Source organism: Onychomys torridus, chromosome 16 (assembly GCF_903995425.1).
Source record: "Onychomys torridus chromosome 16, mOncTor1.1, whole genome shotgun sequence".
NCBI lineage: Eukaryota > Metazoa > Chordata > Mammalia > Rodentia > Cricetidae > Onychomys > Onychomys torridus.
In genome coordinates, this window is record NC_050458.1 from 48,761,329 (window position 1) to 48,784,156 (window position 22,828).

The 22,828-nt window shown below is 47.3% G+C and overlaps 1 protein-coding gene across 1 annotated transcript in view; it reads right to left on the minus strand.

Moving 5' to 3' along the window:
• Efcab6 (EF-hand calcium binding domain 6) overlaps nt 1–22,828 on the minus strand; it is a 203,149-nt gene that overhangs the window by 97,334 nt on the left and 82,987 nt on the right. Inside the window, exons 9-10 of the mRNA XM_036207668.1 lie at nt 19,130–19,254; nt 10,613–10,761 (exon numbers count right to left, since the gene is read on the minus strand). Of these exons, the coding sequence (XP_036063561.1) occupies nt 10,613–10,761; nt 19,130–19,254 (274 nt within the window). The remainder of the gene's footprint in view (nt 1–10,612; nt 10,762–19,129; nt 19,255–22,828) is intronic.

Genomic DNA, 22,828 nt, shown 5'->3' on the forward strand with positions numbered 1-22,828 from the left:
AATCATATGTAGCTCCAGTTCCAGGGCATCTGGTACCCTCTTCTGGTCTCTATGGGCATCAGGTACACATATGGTGCACAGACATACACGGAGGCCAAATGCCCATCAACATAAAATAACAATAACAATAACAATAATTTTAAAACACTTGGATTTCTAATTATTAGCCACAAATAGTTGGAATTACAATTTTTTATTTTTGAGACAGTCTCACTGTGTAGCCCAGGCTGGCCTGGAACTCACAGAAATCTATCTGCCTCTGCCTCCCAAATGCTAGGATTAAAGGCGTGCATGCACCACCACATCCAGAAATTAATTTTTAAAAATTCCATGTTTAATTTTTTTTCCCAATTCTGGAGAGATGGCTCCACTGTTAAGAGCACTGGCCGCCCTTTCAGAGGGCTCAGGTCTGGTTTCCAGCACCCACATCAGGAGGCTCACAACCACTTCTAACTCCAGCCCCAGGGGTCACACGCCTTCTTCTAGCCTCCAAAGGCACTGTACCAATGGGCTCATACCTACCCCCACACACATGCACGTCCTTAAGAAGAAATCTTTTTTAAAAACACCAACATGGCAGCGGTGGTAGGAGAGGATGGCTGATTACAAAGGAGAAGAGTCAAGGCCACAGCTGTCTGTCTCAACAGAGGGAGCAATGGCACAGTGCACCCCTGTCCAAACCCATCAAACTACGCAAACACTTCACTAGAGCTAGGGGAAAGGGGGTAAACACAGGAAGTGAACAACGTTCATGAACACACTTAAAAAGGAGCCACATAAATGTTTGTTAATGGAAAATAAAGGGCCTTTTCTGAGGGAAAAGGCGCTGGCTGCCTGATCGCCCAAGTTCAATTTCTGGAACGGAAGGAAAGAATCGATACCTTCAGGTCACCCTATGACCTACACACACACACACACACACACACACACACACACACACACACACACACACACACACACACAGTGAGAGAGAGAGGGAGAGAGATGGGGGAACATCAGGAGACGAAGAACAGGCAAATCAAAACACGAGACTACGTTGCTGACTATCAATTAGCAAGAATTCCAAAGCCCTGTGTTAAATGCCTGCCAAGACGCTCCTGAGCCTCCCCTGCAAGAATAAATTAACACCTTTCTGCGGTGCATTTTAGCAGTATGTAATATAAACCTTAAAATGGTTCAAGCCCTTTGACTTGAGGGACGACAAAATGCATTTCAGCTTCTTAAATAGAATGAAAATGCTTCTGATGTAATATTCTGTGAGAAAACAGACCGTAATTATACCTCAGATGTTTCCGGCTAAGGATACACGTGAGCACATATAGATGAGTACGTGTACTCACAGATTCTGAAATGAAGTAGAAGACGTACGAGCAACAGCTATCTCTGACTGCATTAGCAGTGGCCATCACTAGCTATTATGAGCCCAGGTAATCCTCTTTTTCCTTTACGGTTTCCTCGTTTCCCTGTTTGGAACACACATGGCTCTATAATTAACATGAATAAACACAGCTTTCAGAAACAGAACATGCTTTCCCTAGGATTTCCATGGACAGCACTATTAACCCGAGTCACAAAGAGACAGTCACCCTCGACACGGGGCTGTGGATCAAACCCTGGGTCTTGGACATACAGACAGCAGGCCATATTCCTGAACCTGGCTTTTGTCCTCTCTCAGGTACTCATGGATTCTTTACTGCTCCAGGCAACCCCTGCTCTGGATCCCGAGGTGAGAGACAACACCCTGCTCCCTGTTTTCCCCTCCCTAGGGATCAGGGTGGAGACCTAGGACAGCAGATGCATCCACCACGCAGAGGAAGAAACACCGGACGCATCACACTGCTCAGAGTTGCTTGGCTGGACAGTGGCGACTGTCAAAAAGAGGCAGCAAACAGGGCAAGAACCGATTGGTCATGTGCGTCCAGGCTCCTGAGGGCTTCACTGGGAGGACATGAGCAGGAGCTCTGTGCAGAATCCAGTACATATACAGCAGCGATGAGCACAGGAGGAAGACAACCAAAGAAGAGACCAGAACCGCCGTGGCTGACACTGTCCCCTCTTTGGTGCCTAAAGCTTCAACTTGTCCCACTTCCCCTCTCCAGTCACTGTCACCCTATAGGCAGCCTTGTCTGTGCCTCCTGCCTGCGAAACCAGCCGCAGAGCCTGGGAGCTGGGGAGTCTACACCTGCGCTGCTGGCCTTGACTCTGCTTCCTCAGAGCCGCTCAGTAGCAAGACCATCATGAGTATCACACATACTCTCCGGCCTCCAACTCCACTACACTCCCTCCTACATACGGCAAGCCTGGAAGGCCCTTCCCTCCACAGAGAGTCCAGGGTGACTGGTGTCCTAGGTGTACACAGGGCCTTCTGCCTGCCCCTCTAGCTTCTCTGCTCTGCGCTCTCAAGCTGAGTCCATGTGGCCCATCAATGGGTAGTCCTCTGGCTCCCACCAGGTTTTCTCATACCTGGGCATGAGCTGAGAGACAACCATGGAATGTAATGCTTGGCTTCATTGTCAAGACAGAGACCACGTTTCTTTGCCAAGACCCAAGTTCCTGATTGAGCACTCCTGCTGCTGTGAATTGAAGGAGTCACCACACACCACCAAATGATCAGATGCTTCATAAATATGAGGATTTGCAGCCACAAAAAAAGTGCCCACAGGGTGCTTAGGTAGGACTAAAGGGCAGCCAGGTATGCTTGGCTCTGGAGATCTACACAGAAAGCCCCAGGCAGAGTGAATAGATGCTGGAGTTGAGCCTTTTATGTAGGAATGTGTGGCCTTTGCCAAAGACACAAACACAGCCTAGCACTCAAACCCAGAGTTCCTAGATCATGGATGCCTTGGATACCCATGAAGAGCAAGCTTGCAAAATAGCCAAGGCTACAACTGAGTTTCCTCTCAGCCTTGTCCAGATGCTCCAGGGCATTTCATTCAAGCCAGGCAGGTCTGTCCACCATGGACCAAGGTTATTGCACTAAGAAAGGACACCCCCCAAGCAGCTGGGGTGTCAGCAAACAGGGCTCTGAAAGCTGATGACCATGGAAAGCCACAGAACCAGCAAGGCTGATGACCATGGAAAACCACAGAAACAGCAATTATGGTGACCGTGGAAAGCCACAGAACCAGCAAGGCTGATGACCATGGAAAGCCACAGAACCAGCAATTATGGTGACCGTGGAAAGCTACAGAATCAGCAAGGATGATGACTGTGGAAAGCCACAGAACCAGCCCAGATGATAACCATGAAAAGCCACAGAACCAGCAAGGCTGATAACCATGAAAAGCCACAGAACTAGCAAGGCTGATAACCATGAAAAGCCACAGAACCAGCAAGGTCTGTTGGGTAGCACAGAGGCTCACAGAGGTGATGGGTGAAAGCCAAATGCATTTCCCAGAAGGCCCCTGGAGATTACAGGCTTATCCTGTAGTTGCTACACCAGCTCCAAAATATATCATGAAGATCTGGATTGTTGGTCAGTGTGGAGCCTTTTTTGCACTGACTGGTGTGTGAGACAAGAGAAATAGTGACAGGGTAAGCCAGGAGGGATCAACACCTCACACAGGGTTGCTGCTAAAGAGTAAAAGATGTGGGCTGGTTCCTGCCATGTTCACACTGGAGTCATCTGGTTGGCTAATGCAAAAGCTACTTGGGCCTGGGACAATGACTGTGGATTACTGTATGTGGAGTGAGGTAATGATGCCCATCACACATAGAAGTCCACAAGGCCTTGACATCTCCCGTGCAGCTGTGAACAGAGCGACTGGCAATTTTCCAGAGCCTCATAGCAAAGGTTCCTTCACATGGCAGGGACAGCAGTAGACCTTCACGTTGCCTTAGAACTGCTGACCCACCTGCTTTTTGTGGGAATAAAATGTGAAGGGACTCTAACACTCACAGAGTAGTGCCTTGTTCTCATGGGCCACAACCATTACACTGGACACTTGTAAGAAATGAATAATTGTGGGGGCCATTTTCAGTATGAGATGCACTTAGAACTCCTCAGAGAATCACCGGTAAGCAGGAGGCATGAGGCCCATCTTCCCCAGCGGGCAGCCAGCACCTGCTTCTCTAAGCTCTGCCAGTTTATCCTAGGTTATAGGCAGTCTGCTATGTGACAGGTCACAGGTCAGAAAATGAGGGACTCTCTAGCCCTAGGATATGTATTAGATAAAGTTTTGTGACCTGAACCAATAGGTTAAGGAATCTGGGGGGGGGGGGCAGTGCTAGACACTGAGAAGACTGTGCCTCCTAGAATAACTCACAATGAGGAATTCAGGGGGTAGAGAGGTAATTAGGAATCTAACACCATTAGGTTCACTGGCCACTTTTGCCTTCTCTCTAAGCTGATTTTGACTTTGCAAGGTCACAAAGCAAACTGCTTTGCTTTTGCTACTCTGTGTCTCCTGTACTCTCACTATGAAGTAAGGATCATCAACTGAAGGAAAAGTTGTAAAAAGATGGAAGTCCAAAGCGGTGGAGAGGATGCCATGAAACTCAAGGGCTCCATCATCCTGTAAAGTGCCTAGGGACTTGGGGTCTTGGAGGTCTGAGTCGTGCTGGTTGGAATTGTCCCTTTACAGTCAAAGGCTGCTGGTCCTTGTGCTACCAATCACAAAGGGATGCATGCTGGAGTGGGGCCCTGGGTTGGTCCTGTGATTCTGATCATTTGCATATGGAAGCATCTTTGCTGGGCAGTAGAAAGCAGTTGCAGATGGTCTAGGGAAGAGAGAGCCTGCTAACCAAGACACCCCGTGCCACTGCCTTTCACTTGTTTCTGGTCAAGGGTGACTGTGAACAGAGCAGCTGGGAACACTCAGGAATGGGTGCTTAGGAGACAAAGCCAGACAAGATCTGCCCAGGTGAACACAGACTGTGCTGGTAAGATCAGAGATATTTAGACTATGTCTGGTTTCCCATGATGCTCTGAGTCCAGGGCAGCCAGTAGTCAAAGATGCCTTCAGCTAAAACCAAGAGAGATGTGGGCACAATTCTGTGGACCAAGTGACCCAGCATTGCTCCTCACAGACACTCAGGATTCTCCACTCTTAGCCCAGGTTGCTCATGGTAAAATGCAATATGGCTTCCCTTCAGAGGGATGGATTGATCCTAAGTCTTCAACATTCACCATTTAAACAGAAGAAACTGGTTTAGGAACAAATAACTGACAGCATGGGGAGCTGTTCTCTCTACAGCCATAATGGAAAATAAATGGGCTGTCTTTGTTCAATGGATGGGGCACTCCAGACGGGATCTACAGAGAAATGTTTGTGCAGAGTAGAAATCTAAACTGATGTAACAGTACAAGGAATACAGGTTGATCAAATTATGAGCAATCATTTAAGATATGGCAGATCAAAAGCAGCTGGGTAACAGGGCTTGCTGTCAAGCCTTGTGACCTGAACCCACATGGTAGAAGGGGAAACTGACATCTGCAAGTTGTCCTCTGTCCTCTACATCTGCTGTGCAATGAGCATGCAGGCAAGTGTGCACACACCACACACACACACACACACACACACACACACACACACACACAAATTATAGGTGAGCTATTTTAAAAACAATAGCGAGAGAAAGGATAATTTAATAAGCAGGAACAGGAAAATAAATCATCGATTTGGAGAAAATTTTTAATTTGAATATCCAATTTATATTACAATGGATTGAAGTATTTAATTTTAAGAATGAGACATGGGCTAGAGCAAGCTCCTAGCCCAACCTGGGTAGCAACAATGAGTGACAAATTTTAAATGACAGAAGACATTGTGCAAGAGAAGATGGATGTGTTTGATTATATTAAAATACAAACTTTGAGATACTAAAGTATCGTGTTAATGAAAAGGAAATAGCAAGCCGAGAGAGAGCTCTTACACAGACAGACTCTCTTTAGATGCATACATGACTATAAAGAATTAAACCTGAAGGCAATGAAATCCACTTTAAACCCTTCTGTTTGGGCCATTAGCCCATTAGGACACGAGGAAGGTTCCCACCAACGGAGGCAGAGGCACAGCAGGTTGGCACCTGGAGATGGCCAACCTCCGTGTCAGCCCCAGGAAGACAAATTAAGACAATAACAGGGCACCGCTTCGTGCCTCATACATGATCAATATTTAAAATGATATTAATGATGTGCAGCTTGGGAGAGGGAGCGAAACTGGAACACTCACAGCACATGATGGCAATGCACACTGCTAGGGTGTTGTTCTACAAGGACAGCTGAGCAGTCCTGCAGAAACTGCACGCGGTGATGCATGACCTCAGCCCACTGGAAGGTCAGCCAGCATGCAACATGCTGTGCAGTGGCAGACACAAGAGAGATGCAGCCTAAGAAGGTGGAAGGAGAGAACCGAGTCCCCAGAGCTGCCCTCTGACTTCCACATGTGCGTGTCTATGAGTCTGTCCTCTGGACCACACAGCTGCCATCTTGGAGAGGTCCTCCCAGCTGGGCTTCTTGACTGTTTGCACCCTAATGGAGGAGTCACCTGAGTATCTAGCCCCTACCACCTGTGGTTGGCAACTCAGCCCTAACTGCACGTGATAGTGGGCGAGTGTATAGGAAAGACTAGCAGAGGCGGCTCCATCAATGTGGATAAGGGAGAGCCCTCATCCCTGCGGGATAAAGGCTTTGCAGGCGCTGCCTGTTGGGGTAGGCACACCCACACCCCTGCATGTCACCCCTCACCTATGCTCTGTAGGAAGCCCCAGAAACTCACTGGTTCCATAGAGTCAACTTTGGCAGAATCATGCCTTTGTCCTTGGGACCTCAGAAGAAGAGGGAGACAGAAGGAATTTTAGCAACATGATTATGGGGCGGGGGAGAAGAGAATAATATCTCCAATCTTCAACAAGTTAATCTTAAACCAAAAAAAAAAAAAAAAAAGAAAAGAAAAGAAAAAAGAACAAACCACTAAAAAGAACGGCAGACAGTATCAGCAGCAGCGAAGATCAGAGGAGAAAATACATCCAGGTCTAGACAAAGATAGAAAAAAAAGATCAGGAAGCTAAGAGGTGAGTTTTTGAAAAGTTAAACAAACCAGACTCCTGTTAGACTAAGGAAAACAGACGATTGAACAAACAAACAAACAAACAAGAAAGCCTGGGAAAGCTCAGCATAGTACATGATTCCAACCTTAGGGTTCAGGACACTGAGGTAGGAGGAGTCTGAGTTTGAGGTCAGCTGGGCAACTGTGTGAAATCCTGCTTAAACAAACAAACAAAAAACACCTTTTCAAAAACCTGGCCAGTAGAAGACACTTGGCAAACAGTAGCTAGAAAAGTAACACAGTGTTTCAAAACTAGGTAAGACTGGAATTCCGTGACTTCTGCGAGAGATAGCCACACACCACCTTCAGGTCTATGCACAGGGGACACAGGGGACTGTCCCATATCTGAAATGCTGTTTGTTTTGGGATTGCTTTGAGTTTTGGAATACTTCCACATACAGTGAGGGACCTCAAGTCTAACACAAACTGTCCATGTGTTTCATATTATCTTACAGCCTCGAGGCGACATGACACAGGACTTCTGTGCGCTTGCATTTTGACTGGGATCCTCGAATGTCATGTCAGAGCTCAGAAAGTTTCAAATTCAGAACCACTTCAAAATTTGGATTTTCTTTCTAAAATTTCTTATTGCATGTGTGGGGGTTGGGGAACATGCCTCAGTGCATGTATGGAGGTCAAAGGCCAACCTAGTGAAGCCAGCCCTCTCTTTCCGCCTGCAGGTGGGTTCCAGCGATTGAAAGCAGGTCATTCATCAGGCTTGAACAGCAAGTGCCTTTATCCACTGAGCCATCTCCACAGCCTGGAATTTGGATTTCCAGGCTGGAGATGCTCAACCAATATGTTAATCATGATGCAGACACTGGGGCATTCACTTTGCTCTTGTTTCTGGTGCTGTGCCCCTGGGAATTCTGGGTGAGTACAAAAAAGGGGCCTCAGAAAACTCTGGGTCCCCGAAGAAAAGGCTCTACCAAGAGAACATGGTGGCCACTTGCACCCCTAGCATGCTCATTCTGTGCGCCCACGGTACCCATCGTTTGGCAGGTCACCCCAGCTGGGATATAGTCATTGTCTATTTCAGCATTGTTAGCACCTAGCATAGCGTCTGGCAGAGGAAGGCGCTCGGTAAATGTTAGCGGAATGACATTTCATGCATTCATTAAAATGATAATTTCTAAGAATATGAAGCCAATAGGAAAGGTGTCTAAGACAGCCATATCTATTTTTAAAATCAAAACAACACTGTAGGTGTACCTGACTACAAATGGAAAAGTTTCTTATTTGTGTGAATGAGGGCGTAGGCCAATAAAGAGTGTTGGGTGGTGGCGTGCGGAGGGGGCATCTTCTAGCTGTTTCCATTATTCCTGTTGCATGACTATTACAATTTTGAGGCTGAGAAGGTGCTCTATATGACCTCTAGCTATCTGAGAAATAAGTCCTGAAGTTGGTCACAACAGAGCTGCTTTCTGAGCCATGAAGCCACTCACTGGGACTAATTTGCTACTTGCTTTGGAAATCCTGGGTGGGGTTCCTCTCTGCCATGTGTGGTGCCATCAGAGTGTCCCTGTGTGGTGCTGGGCTCTTCTGCTGCTCTCAGGCGTCTTTTCCAGACAAGCTCAAGGCAGCTCTCGTCACCTATTGTTACTCGGGACACTCGTTTCCATCCCAATGCCTTGAGAGGAGGCACTTTGTGTGACTTGGCAAGAACACAAGACTATTGCTGAGAGATATTTTTGTCTCTATATGCCACACTCCCACCTGAATGGCACAGGGGTTCCTTGCAGAGATTGCCAGTCCTGGTGGGAAGCAAGGGGTAAGGAGACTGGGCATTTTTATCATATCAGAAAACAAAAAGGCTCTCAGAGACCATGATGGCCCCAGCAACAAAACACGGTCACGAGCGTGAAAAGGCCCCACCAGCCAAGAGGGAACAATGGAGTCTCAGCAAGCATGACTGCAACACGCTGCACATGGTGGCACAGCTAGTTATCCCATCACTCAGGAGGCTGAGGCAGACAGGTTTCAAGTTCAAGGCCAGCCTGGGCTACAGAGTGAGACCCTGTCTGAGGACATAACAAGGAAGAAGAAGAAAAGAGAAGGAGGAAGGCAGGGGGAGAAAATAACTGTAATGAACTGGAATGCATGAAATACATTTAAATTTGAGAATTCATAATAGTTAAGAAAAGGTGGCTGGGTGTTGGTGGTGCATGCCTTTAATCCCAGCACTCGGGAGGCAGAGCCAGGCGGATCTCTATGAGTTCAAGGCCAGCCTGGGCTACCAAGTGAGTTCTAGGAAAGGCACAAAGCTACACAGCGAAACCCTGTCTCAAAAAACAAAAAAACAAAACAAAACAACAAAACAAAACAAAACAAAAATTTAAAGAAAAGAAAAGGTTATTAGGAAAAGATTCCCATTGCTCTCTGTGGAAGAGGCTGGTGAACCAACTCCTTATTTTGAAAAGCAGCCAGACAGGCCAAGCCAACAGTGTTTATTTTTTATTTTTTTTTATTTGTGTGGGACGTGAGCAGGCTACGCACACTTGTGGAGGTCACAGGACTTCGGCGACACTCCTTGCCTTCCACCTTGTTGGAAACAGCCCCTTGTTCACGGCTGCACACGGCCTGAGAGCTTCCCAGGATTCTCTGGTGTCCTCCCTTCTCACCACAGCAGTACTGGGTTACAGATGCATGCTCCCGAGTCCAGCTTGATGTGGGTTCTGGGGATCTGAACTCAGGTCCTCAGGCTTGCACGGCGAGTGCTTTACACACTGAGCTGTCTCCCTGGTCCCTGACTTCCTTATCTAACTGTGGAGATGGGACACCCTCATCACAGAGGCACTGCAACACGGCAGAAGAACATTCGGAACAGTACCAACGTACGGTCTCCAGGGAACTATGGGATCTACGTCTGATTGACAGTGACAGCTAACATGAACAGACACACAAGCGGCCCACACATCTCACCAGTCCGTGGTGCAGTCATGCCTAAAGCAGATAAATCAAACCACAGCCTTGAGTCCTCAGAGGTACCAGTTCAGGGCGGAGGGTGGGGGTGGGGGCTGCAGGAGGGAGAAGGGACCTTAGGGAATGGCACTGTGGGTTATAACAACTAAATCCAGGCTGTAAGAAACTCCAAGGAACATTTAATCTAGCCTTGTATAAAAGGAACATGTGGGAAGGAAGCAGATTAACAGGGAATCAAGGTGTGCTGGCTGGTTTTACGTAAAGCTAACATAAGCTAGAGTCATTTTGGACGAATGAACTGTGGCCAAGCTTGTGGGGCATTTTCTTGATTGATGTGGGAGGGCCCAGCTCACTGTGGGTGGTATCACCCCTAGGCTGGTAGTCCTGGGTGCAATAAGAAAGCAGGAGCTGAGGCCAAGGCCATGGTCCTTAAGGCTGCTGAATCTGCTTTCTGGGGACTCTCAAAGCTGGGGACTGAGCTCGAGAGCGGATTTGTAGGGCTTTCTCTCTGCCTTTGCATATGTGGCGAAATCTCAGTGACACTAAGTTTAAAACACTGAATAAAAAAATAAACGAGGTTCTTCTGTGTTGTCCCGGTGATGTCTGGGGGAAAACTTGTCAAGAAGCAATCAGATTCTTACCTTTTCATTAACTGGATAAAAATCCTTCTCGGGAGCCGGTATACAAAGGTGTCAAGGACAACCTTCAGGTAATTCAGAGAGACGTAGCCACCTTTGGAGGGGTCTCCTGCGCTCAGGGCTTTTTCGATCTTTTCATAACACTTTGAAAGCTGCAAGGAATATTCGAGTGTTGCATTCAGCCAAGTCAACATCCTGGAGCCATCCAACCGCGCCATTTCCGTTTTTCTTTTTAAACCAGAACCTCCCCACATTTCTGTCTCCAAAAGCTGATCAAAAAGGGTTACTGTGGCATGTACTGAACCTCAAATGTTTAATTGATGAGCTCACTACAAACAACAGCCTGCTCACAGCTGACAAGTTTCTCAGGGAGGGACAGCAAGAACGATGGTTTTACCTCCAACTAGAGCACTAAAAATACTCCACAGCTCTGCCAGTGTGGTGCATCTTAATACGCTTCCGGCATCCCCTACCGAGAGCCCACGCCATGCACTTCTGATAAGTCAAGCCATCAGATTTGCAAGCTGGGAGCATTTTTATTAAAAATAGAAGTTGCTTTTGTGGTGTGGAAATTGATTAATGTAAGGATTATATAAACATAATAGACACTGGACACCTCATAAATCATGGTTTTAAAGAGGGGGGGGGCGATTATAAAAGAGTCAACCATTTTTCTCCTGGGATTCCAAGGATGCAGTGAGTTGGTTCAAAGCTGGTTTTCATGACTCATAAAAACACTGTGAATGCTGGTTATCATTTATGGAATGCTGCTATTTATTATTGGCTGATAACTGTATTTATTTTCAACCATCTCAGTTTGTCTGAATTCAGTTTTTCCTGCTAAATGGAAAATAGAATAACCACCAATTTGGTGTAAGAGGTGGCTTTCTTTAAATGTGTCTGGAAATGGACACACATGTACAGGAGTCTCCATCCACCCAGGGAATAAGAAGTAGGCTTGGAGATGCTCCTGAGTGGGCACAACAGTACTGGAGATCTTTACAATCCTGGGAGGGATTAGAGGGCTGGGGAGGTGGCTCTTGATGCACAAAGCTCCTCGGCCAGAGTGCAAACCCTGAGGCCCCCATAGAGAGCCAGATTCTGTGAGTGAAATCCCTGAGACCCCCCCCTAAAGAGCCAGATTCTGTGGGTGTAATTCCTGAGACCCCCTTAAAGAACCAGATTCTGTGGGTACAATCCCTGAGACCCCCCTAAAGAGCCAGATTCTGTGGGTGTAATTCCTGAGAACCCCCTAGAGAGCCAGATTCTGTGGGTGCAATCCCTGAGAACCCCTAGAAGGCCAGATTCTGTGACATACGTTTGTAATTCCAACACTCCTACAGAGAGGGGGGAGGCAGAGACAGGAAAACTGGTCCAAGAGAGCAGTGACAGACCCTGCCTGAGTCAATACAGTGGAGGGGAGAACCAGCTCCCAAAAGTTGCCCTCTAACTACACACACACACACACACACACACACACACACACATGCACTCATGCACGTGCGCACACACATAAATAAATTTTAGAATTCTAAAATTATTTAGAGATCCAAGTCTCTTAGGAAGGTCCTAAGCTTCCAAGAAAGAATTAATACATGCAGGGCGGCGGTGGTGCATGCCTTTAATCCCAGCACTCGGGAGGCAGAGCCAGGAGAATCTCTGTGAGTTCAAGGCCAGCCTGGTCTACAGAGTGAGATCCAGGACAGGCACCAAAACTACACAGAGAAACCCTGTCTCAACCCCCCCCCAAAAAAAAAAAAGAAAGAAAAGAATTAAACAAACACCAGTAAGCTCCCCTACTTCTTCCATGAGAGAGAGCTTCATCTGAGCTCCTTCCTGCCTCAGGGAAGACTCACCCAGAGAAGTTAAAGGATCCTGTGATGTACAGTCTTCGTGTATTCACCGGGCTAATAAAATCTATCTTTGTTTCTGAAACTGGGTCTCACTCCTTACACAGCCCTGGCTGATCCAGAATTCACTATGTAGGCCATGCTATCCTCAAAGTCACAGAGACCTGCCTGCCTCTTCCTCCGGAGAGTGAGGATTCCTGCCTTACGCTACCACACTCAGCTAACGAAGTCTATCTTAACATCTCAAGGGCGTGTGGGCTTCCAGAACATGCTCTGTCATGACTAAGAGCTTCTGGAAAATGAGTGACATGGGAAGAGTATCTAGGTGACAGCTAACATCTCAACAAAAAAAAAAAAAACAAGACAAAACAAAAACTCAACTTTATTTAAAATTGTAAGGTTTTGTGTAAGAAAACTACAAACAATTCAGCAAAGTACACAATGTCTCACACTCCCAGCTCTGTGCTCTAGAAGTTCCCAATGCTGTCATAATTATAGAGACTATTTTACAAATGGCGAAGCGTGCCACACTTTCAGGCTGGACAGAAGCTCTTGTCACTTAGCAACGTGTGCTGAAACATTTTCGTTAAGAACCAGTGCACAGGGCTGAAGAGATGGCTCAGCCGTTAAAGGCTAGGCTCACAACCAAAACTATAAGAACCAGTGCACACCAGTGTTGTTCTTTGGGGTGACACGCGGCATGCCATGACATCACCCATGGGCCAGCAAGAGTTACAGCCACCTTCCATCTTGATGCAAGTGGCTCTCTGAACACCTCCCCAAGCCCATCTCAATGAGACCCCACTGTCTCTCCCGGCACGCCGCCCTTTTCTGTCTCCGCACGCGATGCCGTGTTTACAGCTGTGTGTGTTGTATCTCATCCTTCTCTACCAGGGCTAGAGGACTTCAAGACAGAAGCACTTGGGCTGGTTTTGTTCACTAATAGTGATGCAGAATGCAGCACAGATTTGGCACGTGTCACTTAATATATCTAAAAGTGGGTATGTTTTACAGTGGAAAAAAAAACATTCTAAACAAAAGTTGCAAAATATAAAAAGATGCTCCATGCCTTAGCAGAAAGACTAACAACCCTCAGAATCCCGGTGGAGGCTGCATCAGACAGGCAAATGTGAAGAACTGTGTCAGGTAGAGCGGCCCGTGGGACAGCACTCCATATGCTTGTGGTGGGCGTGCAAATGATCGTGGGCAGCAGGGTGATGCTTCAGTTAAAACAGAATCATGTTCTAGAGCATCCACTGAGACAGCAACTCCATGCCTGGATGGAATTTCCAGGACACACTGCACGGTGTGCCACAAGCTAGGCAGACACACATTTATAGTGGGACCTGGTGATGCAACCACAGGGGAACATGTGACCTACGTAGTCTTCAGAGGACAGACGCTGGGTAGGGGGAGGTGACACAGACATTGTAGGAGGAAGGATGACAGACACTGTGCAGGAGGAGCTGGGGAGGTGATGACAGACAGTGAGTAGGGGGAGGTGACACTGTTGCAGGGGGAGGTGATAACAATGTGCAGGGGAGGTGACAGACACTGCAGGGGTGGTGATGACAGACACTGGGCAGGGGAAGGTAACACAGACACAGATGCAGAGGGAGGTGATGACAGAAGAGTCTACCTCAGGAAGGAGCGGATGCAGCTTAACTTGGCTGGATCCTATCTTAAGCACAACCAGGGCCAAAACAAAGGGCTTTGCAAGTGCACCAACACACTACAGAGCGGGCGGAGCACGACAAGCAAGAGACAGGGACCCCAGCCTGCAGAGGACACCCACAAATAATCATCTTCTGTGAAAATGTCATGCCATAAGAACTATGGCAGATAAAACTAGGGATTCATGAGCCGATCAAATAGTAAGAGGTGAGGGGTCTTAGAACTGAGATTACGGCAACAAAAATGACCGTTACAGGAGGTGATAAAATCATGAAAGAAATGAGTGGAAAATGGGAGTCAAGCCCAGTGCTGGTAGCACACACCTTTAATCCCAGCACTCGGGAGGCAGAGGCAGGTGGATCTATGAGTTCAAGACCAGCCTGGTCTATAGAGTGAGTTCCAGGACACCCAGACCTACACAGAGAAACCCTGTCTCAAAAAATCAAACCAAACAAAAACTAACAAACAACAAAGATGGGAGTCGGGAGTTGGGGATTTAGCTCAGTGGTAGAGCGCTTGCCTAGCAAGTGCAAGGCCCTGGGTTCGATCCTCAGCTCAAAAAATAAAATAAAATAAAATAAAATAAAATAAAATAAAAAAAGATGGGAGTCGGATGAGCACCAAGGGGGCTTGAAAGAATCTCAAAGCAGACAATTATTAAGATGACAGGGATAATGTGACCTGGAACAGGTAACATGCTGGCCATTATGGCAAGGATGAGCTGGTGCAAGGACACCTGGGAAAAGTACTGAAGGAGTGAGGGAGGGAAGAGGGCGGGATGAGGAGGAGGAGGAGAGGGAGGGACAAGGTGTGTGTGATTTTGTGTTATGACCCAGAATATTTGTACTCAGTGAAGCCCTGGAGCTGGACATGTAAAAAATACATCTATGTTCCAAGAAGGGACATCAAAATGCTTCAAGCTAGGACGAAGCTCAGCTTGACTTTTACATTTCAAAGGTCAACCGAAGAACACATTTGGGGACATACAAAACCAGCTGCAGGAGAGCCATCGGGATGACCTCAGATTCCTCACAACGGTGGCAGGTGCCAGGAGGCTCTTGGGAAGACATTCACTCCATTACGATGGAATGAAAGCACGGCGCAGCCACACACAGCCAGACCAGTGCTCAGGCCTAACTATGTGAGGCCTGGGGGCTCCTAGGTGTGGGGACAAGGGAAGCAGAGCACCCAGGAGCCTTTCTTGAGGAAACTACCAGACAATGAAATCCAGCCAAGCCAAAAAACTACATCAAAAATTTTTAAAAAAAGGGGAAAATGCCAAAAGCACTCCACTCCACTGGTGGCCACCAAATATAACTGGGTAGGAAACAAAGGCCAGCCAGACGTCTGCGGGATTACCATAACTGTAATGTAAACATTACCAACTACAAGAACACAATATAGACAGCAAAATCTGTGGGGTGGGGGCTGGGCAGGGGAAACACAGCAAGTGTCAGTCACTTGTCACTTGTCATCAAGTTCCACGGCAGCGAGCCAGCCCCTTCCTCATCCCTCTCACTGTGTTAATGTTCCTTCAGGGACTTAATATGTTGTGTGGGAAACAGACACCCGGCGTTCCGGGGTATCTTCCTGTCTCTTGTGACTGTCTCGGACTTCCCGGCAGGTTGGGCACCCTCCTCCTGCCTTGGCCTTCTCACCTGAAGATCCACATACAACCAGTGCCTGTCATATGACATGCACTTGACACATGACATTGAGGCTTGCTTTACTACTGAATCAAAGACATTTGAATTAAAAGTGTATGTTTTTAAAGACTGTTTTAGGGGTTGGGGATTTAGCTCAGTGGTAGAGCGCTTGCCTAACAAGCCCAAGGCCCTGGGTTCGATCCTCAGCTCAAAAAAAAAAAAAAATTAAAGACTGTTTTGTTTTGAGACAAGACCTTGCTGTGTGGCCCAGGTTGGCCTGGAACTCAGATTTCCCCCTGCCTCAGCATCCCCAGTGTGGCACCACAACTGCCCAGCAATGGTCTTCTTAGAAAACCCTTTTAGTCATTTGCCTGCTCACAAATGCAGTTGTCTCTCTACATGTGAACAGGAAGAACATGACTGGAGCTCACCAAATACAGCTTGGGCTGCTCTGGGGAGGGGACAGTGGATGAGTTCCTAGTTCCTGCATGCCCTTTCCAGGACAGCTCACACACTTTTTGGTGAGGGTCGTGTATTTTGGGAAGGCCATGTTTTCTACGAAAACATAAGGTTATTAGCCAAGACGGGAAAGCAAGCTTGGCCAATGTATCAGTAGATAGGAATGTGTTCCTTTCTCAGTTCTTTCCACCCATGCTGGCTTCGTCAGGGTTTCCTCGCTAGTTCTTCTACTGAAAAGTCCACGGTAATAATTTGCAAAGTTCTGTGTATATTAGAAACAGTTATAGAGACTGGAGGGATGGCTCAGTGGCTATGAACACTTGTACCCTTACAGAGGATCTGAGTTTAGTTCCCACACTGGGCAGCTCACAACCAGCTGTCATCAGCTCTAGGGAATCCAGCACCCTCTCTGGGCTCCTTGGGCAGACAGACACACACACAAACACATACATATAAATGAAAATGAAAAAACCTTTTAAGACACAGTTATTATTCACCTGTCATTTATGGTGTCATTTTTTGCCAAGCTGATCTCATCTTCATACAAAGTTTTACTGTACAAAAATACTTTTCCCCCCACTTTTTATGCTGTCGAACTTCACCTTTTTCCTTATGGCTTTTAGGCTTTACTTCATACTCAAAAGATAGTTTCATTTCAAACTTTCAATGTTTCCCCTTGGCTGGGGCTGCAGCTGCAGCTTGGTGGTAGAGGGCTTGCTCATCATGGTCCGATGCCCAATACCACAAACATCCCTTTTTACCCACCTTGTTCATTCTAGGTTTACAGTAGTTACTGTGCATAGAAATTGGGTTTGGTGCGGGCTAGAAGTTTTCCTCCCAAAATGTCTGGCTGACAGATTATCTCAATAATGATTTCATCACTAGCAATCTGCCCATGTTGTGCTTCACTGAAATGCCTTGTACTACATGTGTGATGGTTCCTTTCACAGTCAACTTGACACAACCTACACTCACTCACTGAGGGACTGTCTCTCTCAGGCTGGCCTGTCTGTGGGAGATGGTCATAATTAAGGTCATTAATGCAGGAAGACTCAGCCCAGTGTGGGCAGCACCATTCCCTAGGCAGGGGGGTTCTGAACTGTGCATGAGTGAAGAGAACACCAAGTACAGGTGAGCAGCATGTCTGCATTTCTCTCTGCTTGTGACTGCAGCTGTGATGTGACTGTCTGTGTGAAGTTCCTGCCTTGACTTCCCCACAATGATGGGCTGCGACTATAAGTTGAACTAAACCTCTTCCTCCCCAAGATGCTTTCTGCCAGGGCATTTCTCCCAGCAACAGAAATGAAACCAGAATAACTAGCTGAACTCACAGGCACTCACGGGCACAGCTTGATTATTGACAATTGCCTTCCTGACCCATTTGGACTGTCCATTGCCACACTAGCTCTCCACGGTCCCAACTGTCACACCTTCACAGGGTATTTAAATGCAGTAGGAGAGATCCTCAATTTTAACTTTTCAAAAGACATGTATATTTGGATATGTAGTCCAAATATAGAGACCAGAGATAATGACCAACCCTCTACCCAAGGTCAGAAGAGGAGGGTCTCTTCATGTACTCGTTAATGACCAACCCCCCCTCAAAGTCAGAAGTGGCCTCTTTATTGAGTCAAGTTTTCTCTTATGTAACATGACCAAGCTGTACCATTCCTTTATATGTATTTTATTTTAAGTTAGCCTGCGAGTAGCACAGACGACACACTTAAAATTAACTTCTCAGGCTGCAGAGATGACTCAGGGGGTAAACGTGCTTATTATGGATGTAAGAGGACCTGAATTCAAATCCTCTGTACCCGTGTTAGAGCTGAGCATGGCCTGATGTGCCTGTAACCACAGTGCCGGCATCTGGGGACAGGCGGATCCTGAGGTCTCACCCATCAGCCAACCCAGCCAAAATGGAGAACTTCAGATTCAGTGACCAACTCTGTCTCAAAAAATAGATCAAAAGCAACAGAGTAAGACAGCCGACATCTTCCTCTGGCTTCCACATGCACACTCACAGGCTTGTGCACATGTATATACACATGTACATTCAGCAAACACACACTCCTAGATATATATCCCACACACGCACACCTTCCACATTCACACCCCACACCTACATACCCTCACATTCACACCCCACATCTATATATCCCCACATTCACATCCCAACCCCCCATACACCCACATTCATACCCCAAACCCACCCACACACACACACACATTCACACCTCATACCCCAACACCCCCACATTCATATCTCACATCTATATATCCCCACATTCAAACCCTAAACCCCCATATACCCACATTCACACCCCAACCCCCAACACCCCCACACATTCATACCTCATACCCCAACACCCCCACATTCATACCCCATACCCACACCTCCCACACTCATACCTCACACCTACACTCATACCACACATCTACACTCCCCACATTCACAGCCCACACCCACACATTAACACCCTCAAATTCACACTCTACACAGTCATACCACATACCTACACATCCACAGATTCACAACCCACTCCACACGTCCCACATCTACACACCCCATATCCACACCCCATACCTCCACATCTCCACATTCACACTCCACACCTACACATCTCCACATTCACACCCCACACCTACACACCCCCACATTCATACCCCATACACCCCCACATTCACACTCCACATCTACACACCCTGCACCTCCACACCTCCACATTCACACCCCACACCTACACATCTCCATATTCACATGGAGCATCCTGAGGGGAGGTCCCTGGCAGTCTGGGGGTGCAGGTGGGAGCAAAGTTTCAGAGTAACAACAGGAGTAACCCAGATGGTTCCTGCGGTCATCAGCTTGCCTGTAGTGACACTTTGGTTCTCACCTCTTGACAAAAGGTCTTTTCCAGGTCATCTAAGGAGTAGTTCTTCCAGACATCTTCGGACGACACTGAGTTGAACAACCATTCCCTTCTGGCATTTTTGGTTTGTTGACTCTCTCTTGAGAGCTCTATTAAGACAAGACAGCTTTTGTTTATTACATTGCCAAGGCTGATTCTACTTTCTTTACTTCTGATCATCGCCTGCTTGATAAAAATTAAGATGAACGATCAAGAAAAGGGTGGATTATTGGATTTGTTATACTGAAATAAATTGATAAATGGGGAAAAAAGAAAATTAGCCTTCTGTGTGTTACTGTACGCCAGGATAGACCCTGAAATGTGGGCTAAATGTGATTAAATCAGACCTGTCTGTGCAGTAGAAGGAAACTGGGGCCATTCTGGATGGCATGAGCTTCACCGGACGAGTGTCAGAGGAAACATCAAAGCAGAAACCATTCGGTGCCAGGCAGGCTCAGTGCAAAGGGTGGGAGGGCAGCAAGCAGGGAAACTACTGTTCACGCACAGGACATGGACGCTGGCGTGTGGTCACATCTGTGGTCCCAGTACTCAGGAGGCTGTGGCAGGAGGATTCTCAGTTTATGGACAGCCTGAGCTACGCAGGATATAGATGAGAAGTGTGTGTGTGTGTGTGTGTGTGTGTGTGTGTGTGTGTGTGTGTGTATGTGTGTGTAATATCACATATATATGGGAATGCGTTAAAATAAAGACTGATTCTCATAGTGTATGAGCAGCTCTCATGAAGCAGTAGGTGACTGCAAATATCTAGTGGACTAGTAAGGTTAGAGGTGGGGATGGACACACAAAGAGCTGAAAACTATAGTAATTGTGGACAAAGTGTTCACAATCACCAGTCATTTTAAAACTCTACTTAAAACAGGTCACTTTCTTCATACCGTGGCAAGGACTAAAAAGAGAGGGAAGAAGAAGAAGGCTGAGGGCTCAGTGCTAAGGTTCACGCCTGCGGGTCTGACTTCAAGTCCTAAGCCAGACATGGTTCTACATACCGGTAACCCAGTGCTGGGGGTTCAGGGAGACCGGCAGGTATCAGGAGCAGAAATGGTGGGCCCCAGGGTGTGTGGGTGTTCCTACAACCAAGACAGAGACAACAGAGGGGGACACCTGGATACTCCTCTGGCTCCAACAGAAGAGTATACCTGCCCATGCATGTATACCACACATACATATACACAGAAAGATACACACACACACACACACACACACACACACACACACACAAACACAGAGACACATACACACTAACAGAGACATGTACAAACACACACACACACACACACACACACACACACACACACACACACACACACACACACACTAATACAGGACAATGGCAGGAAGCTGCTGTCACCCGGCACAGAAACAACCCATGTGCAAACATTCTGAGCTCTCCCCCACCCCCTCCCTGCTTGCTGTCTGGGGGTCAGCAGGCTGCCCAGCAAAGGCCTGCAGGCGAGGACACTTTCTGCAGTGCCAAAGGGGAACAGCACAACACTCCTCGTGCTGTGAGCGGGGAGCAGTCTTACACATGGATGCTGCCGAGGCTATGCATCAAAAACACACTCAAGGGGTTGGGGATTTAGCTCAGTGGTAGAGTGCTTGCCTAGCAAGCACAAGGCCCTGGGTTCGGTCCTCAGCTCCAGGGGAGGGGTGGAGTGGGGTGGGGTGGAAGAGGAACATACATCAAAAACCAAAACCTGGCCTGGAGAGATGGCTCAGCCATTGAAAGCAATTGCTGATCTTGCAGAAGACCCAGATTCAATTCCCAGCACCTACACGGCAGCTCACAATGGTTCATGGAGGGATCTGATGCCCTTATCTGACCTCCTCAGGTAGCAGGCATACACATGTGGTGCACAAATACACCAGCAAATCACACACACATATAATAAGTAAATCTTTAAGAACAGGAAAGACATGTCTGTGACACAAATGTGACAATTCCTTGAAGTATAGGCTTTCATGATTAAAAGGGCAGTTAACATAATTAGCCAGGCAGTGGTGGCACACGCCTTTAATCCCAGCACTCCAGAGGTGGAGGCAGACAGATCTCTGTGAGTTCGAGGCCAGCCTGGTCTACAAATGAAGTTCCAGGAGAGCCAGGGCTACACAGAGAAACCCTGTCTCAGGAAAAATAAAACAAAACAAATTTAATTTTTATTTTCTCACTTATTTTGTATGTCTACTTGTCTATCCATCATCTACCAACTTAAGCACCAGAAAAAAAAAATAATCTAGGCAGATCTGACCAAGAGAATGCTAGGGGTGGAAGGTTGCAAGACACAGAACTGGGGGTGTGGAAGAGTCTGGGCTTTTGCGTTTGGCTTTTGTCCAACAAGCCTGTGTGCTTCTCATAGCAGAAGAGGGTGGAGTGTGTCTCAAGTGCAGCCATCTTCTCTCAGCGTCAGATGTGAAGAGGCACAAATGGTTCCCCAGATTTATTTCCTAAAATGTCTGCAAATAAGCCACAGCCAAATGAGGCATGCTTACTTTAACGACAGCTAACAGGCTGCCCGTCATCTGGAATCCCACTTCTCATCTCCAAGGGAAGAAAGGAAAAGACCCTTCCCCAGGTCCCTCTGAACGGCATTAGAGACACAGAGACAGTCTTTCCAGCTGGGTCTTAGAACAGAACGGGCCTCCCACTCATAGAAACTTTCTCCCCATTCCCACCTGGGTACATGTCTGTTTTAAATTATTTTTTTAAAATACCCATTTAGTTTAATAAGGGTTGCTTGTGTGGGTCCCACTTAATTTGTTTTTGTTTTTTGTTTTTCCACACAGGGTTTCTCCCTCGAACTCACAAAGATCCGCCTACCTCTGCCTCCCAAGTGCTGGGATTAAAGGCGTGCATCACCACCACCCAGCTCCCACTTAATTCTTCACACCCGGCACTGGCTCTGCCGTGAACTTCTACTGTGAATTGTAACTGACAGAATAGAATTTGCTAGAACATTCTCACTTGTTGATTGAAACAACAGTTCATGGATTCAGTGCTGTCCGTATCTGTGGATTGAGTTCCAGCAATTGCTACCTTTGATTTTCCTGAATATAAGGCTGTCAGTTCCTATAAAATTTGGCTGCCCTGGCATCCATGGGTGCCTGGCATGTCAAGAGCACCATCCATTTGGGTGTGTGAAGCAGTCACACAGGGGTGTGTGCTGCTCTTGGCTGGAACCTAGACCCCCTTTAATCCTTGGGTTTCTCTGGGTTGTACTTGATGGTCATGATAAACAGCACTGGTGGTGGCGCTGGTTACTGGCAGAAAAGTCACAGGCCACGGCCACGGCTTCCAGAGTTACAAAGAGCTTTAACAGGAAGAAAGAGGGGAGAGGAGGGAGGAGAGCCAGGCCTGGAGAGGAAGGAAGGCGGTGGGAGCAGAGAGACGAGAGAGTGTGGGGGTCTGCATCCGGCTTTTAAAAGTGGGTACTCAGTCGCCTGAGCCCATGGATGACGTAAGACACCAGACCCGCAAGAGTGAGGGCAGGATCCTCACAGTAGTGCAGCAGTTACCTAGCATGCAAAGGACTCGGGTCTCATCCCCAGCCCTCTCAAACAAAAAATAAATACTGTAGAAAAAAATCACCAGAAACCAGAGAGTGGAAGATAATGAGCCCTGGGATGAGAGAGTGTCTCAGGAGATGAGAGCTCACAGGCAGGCCTTCC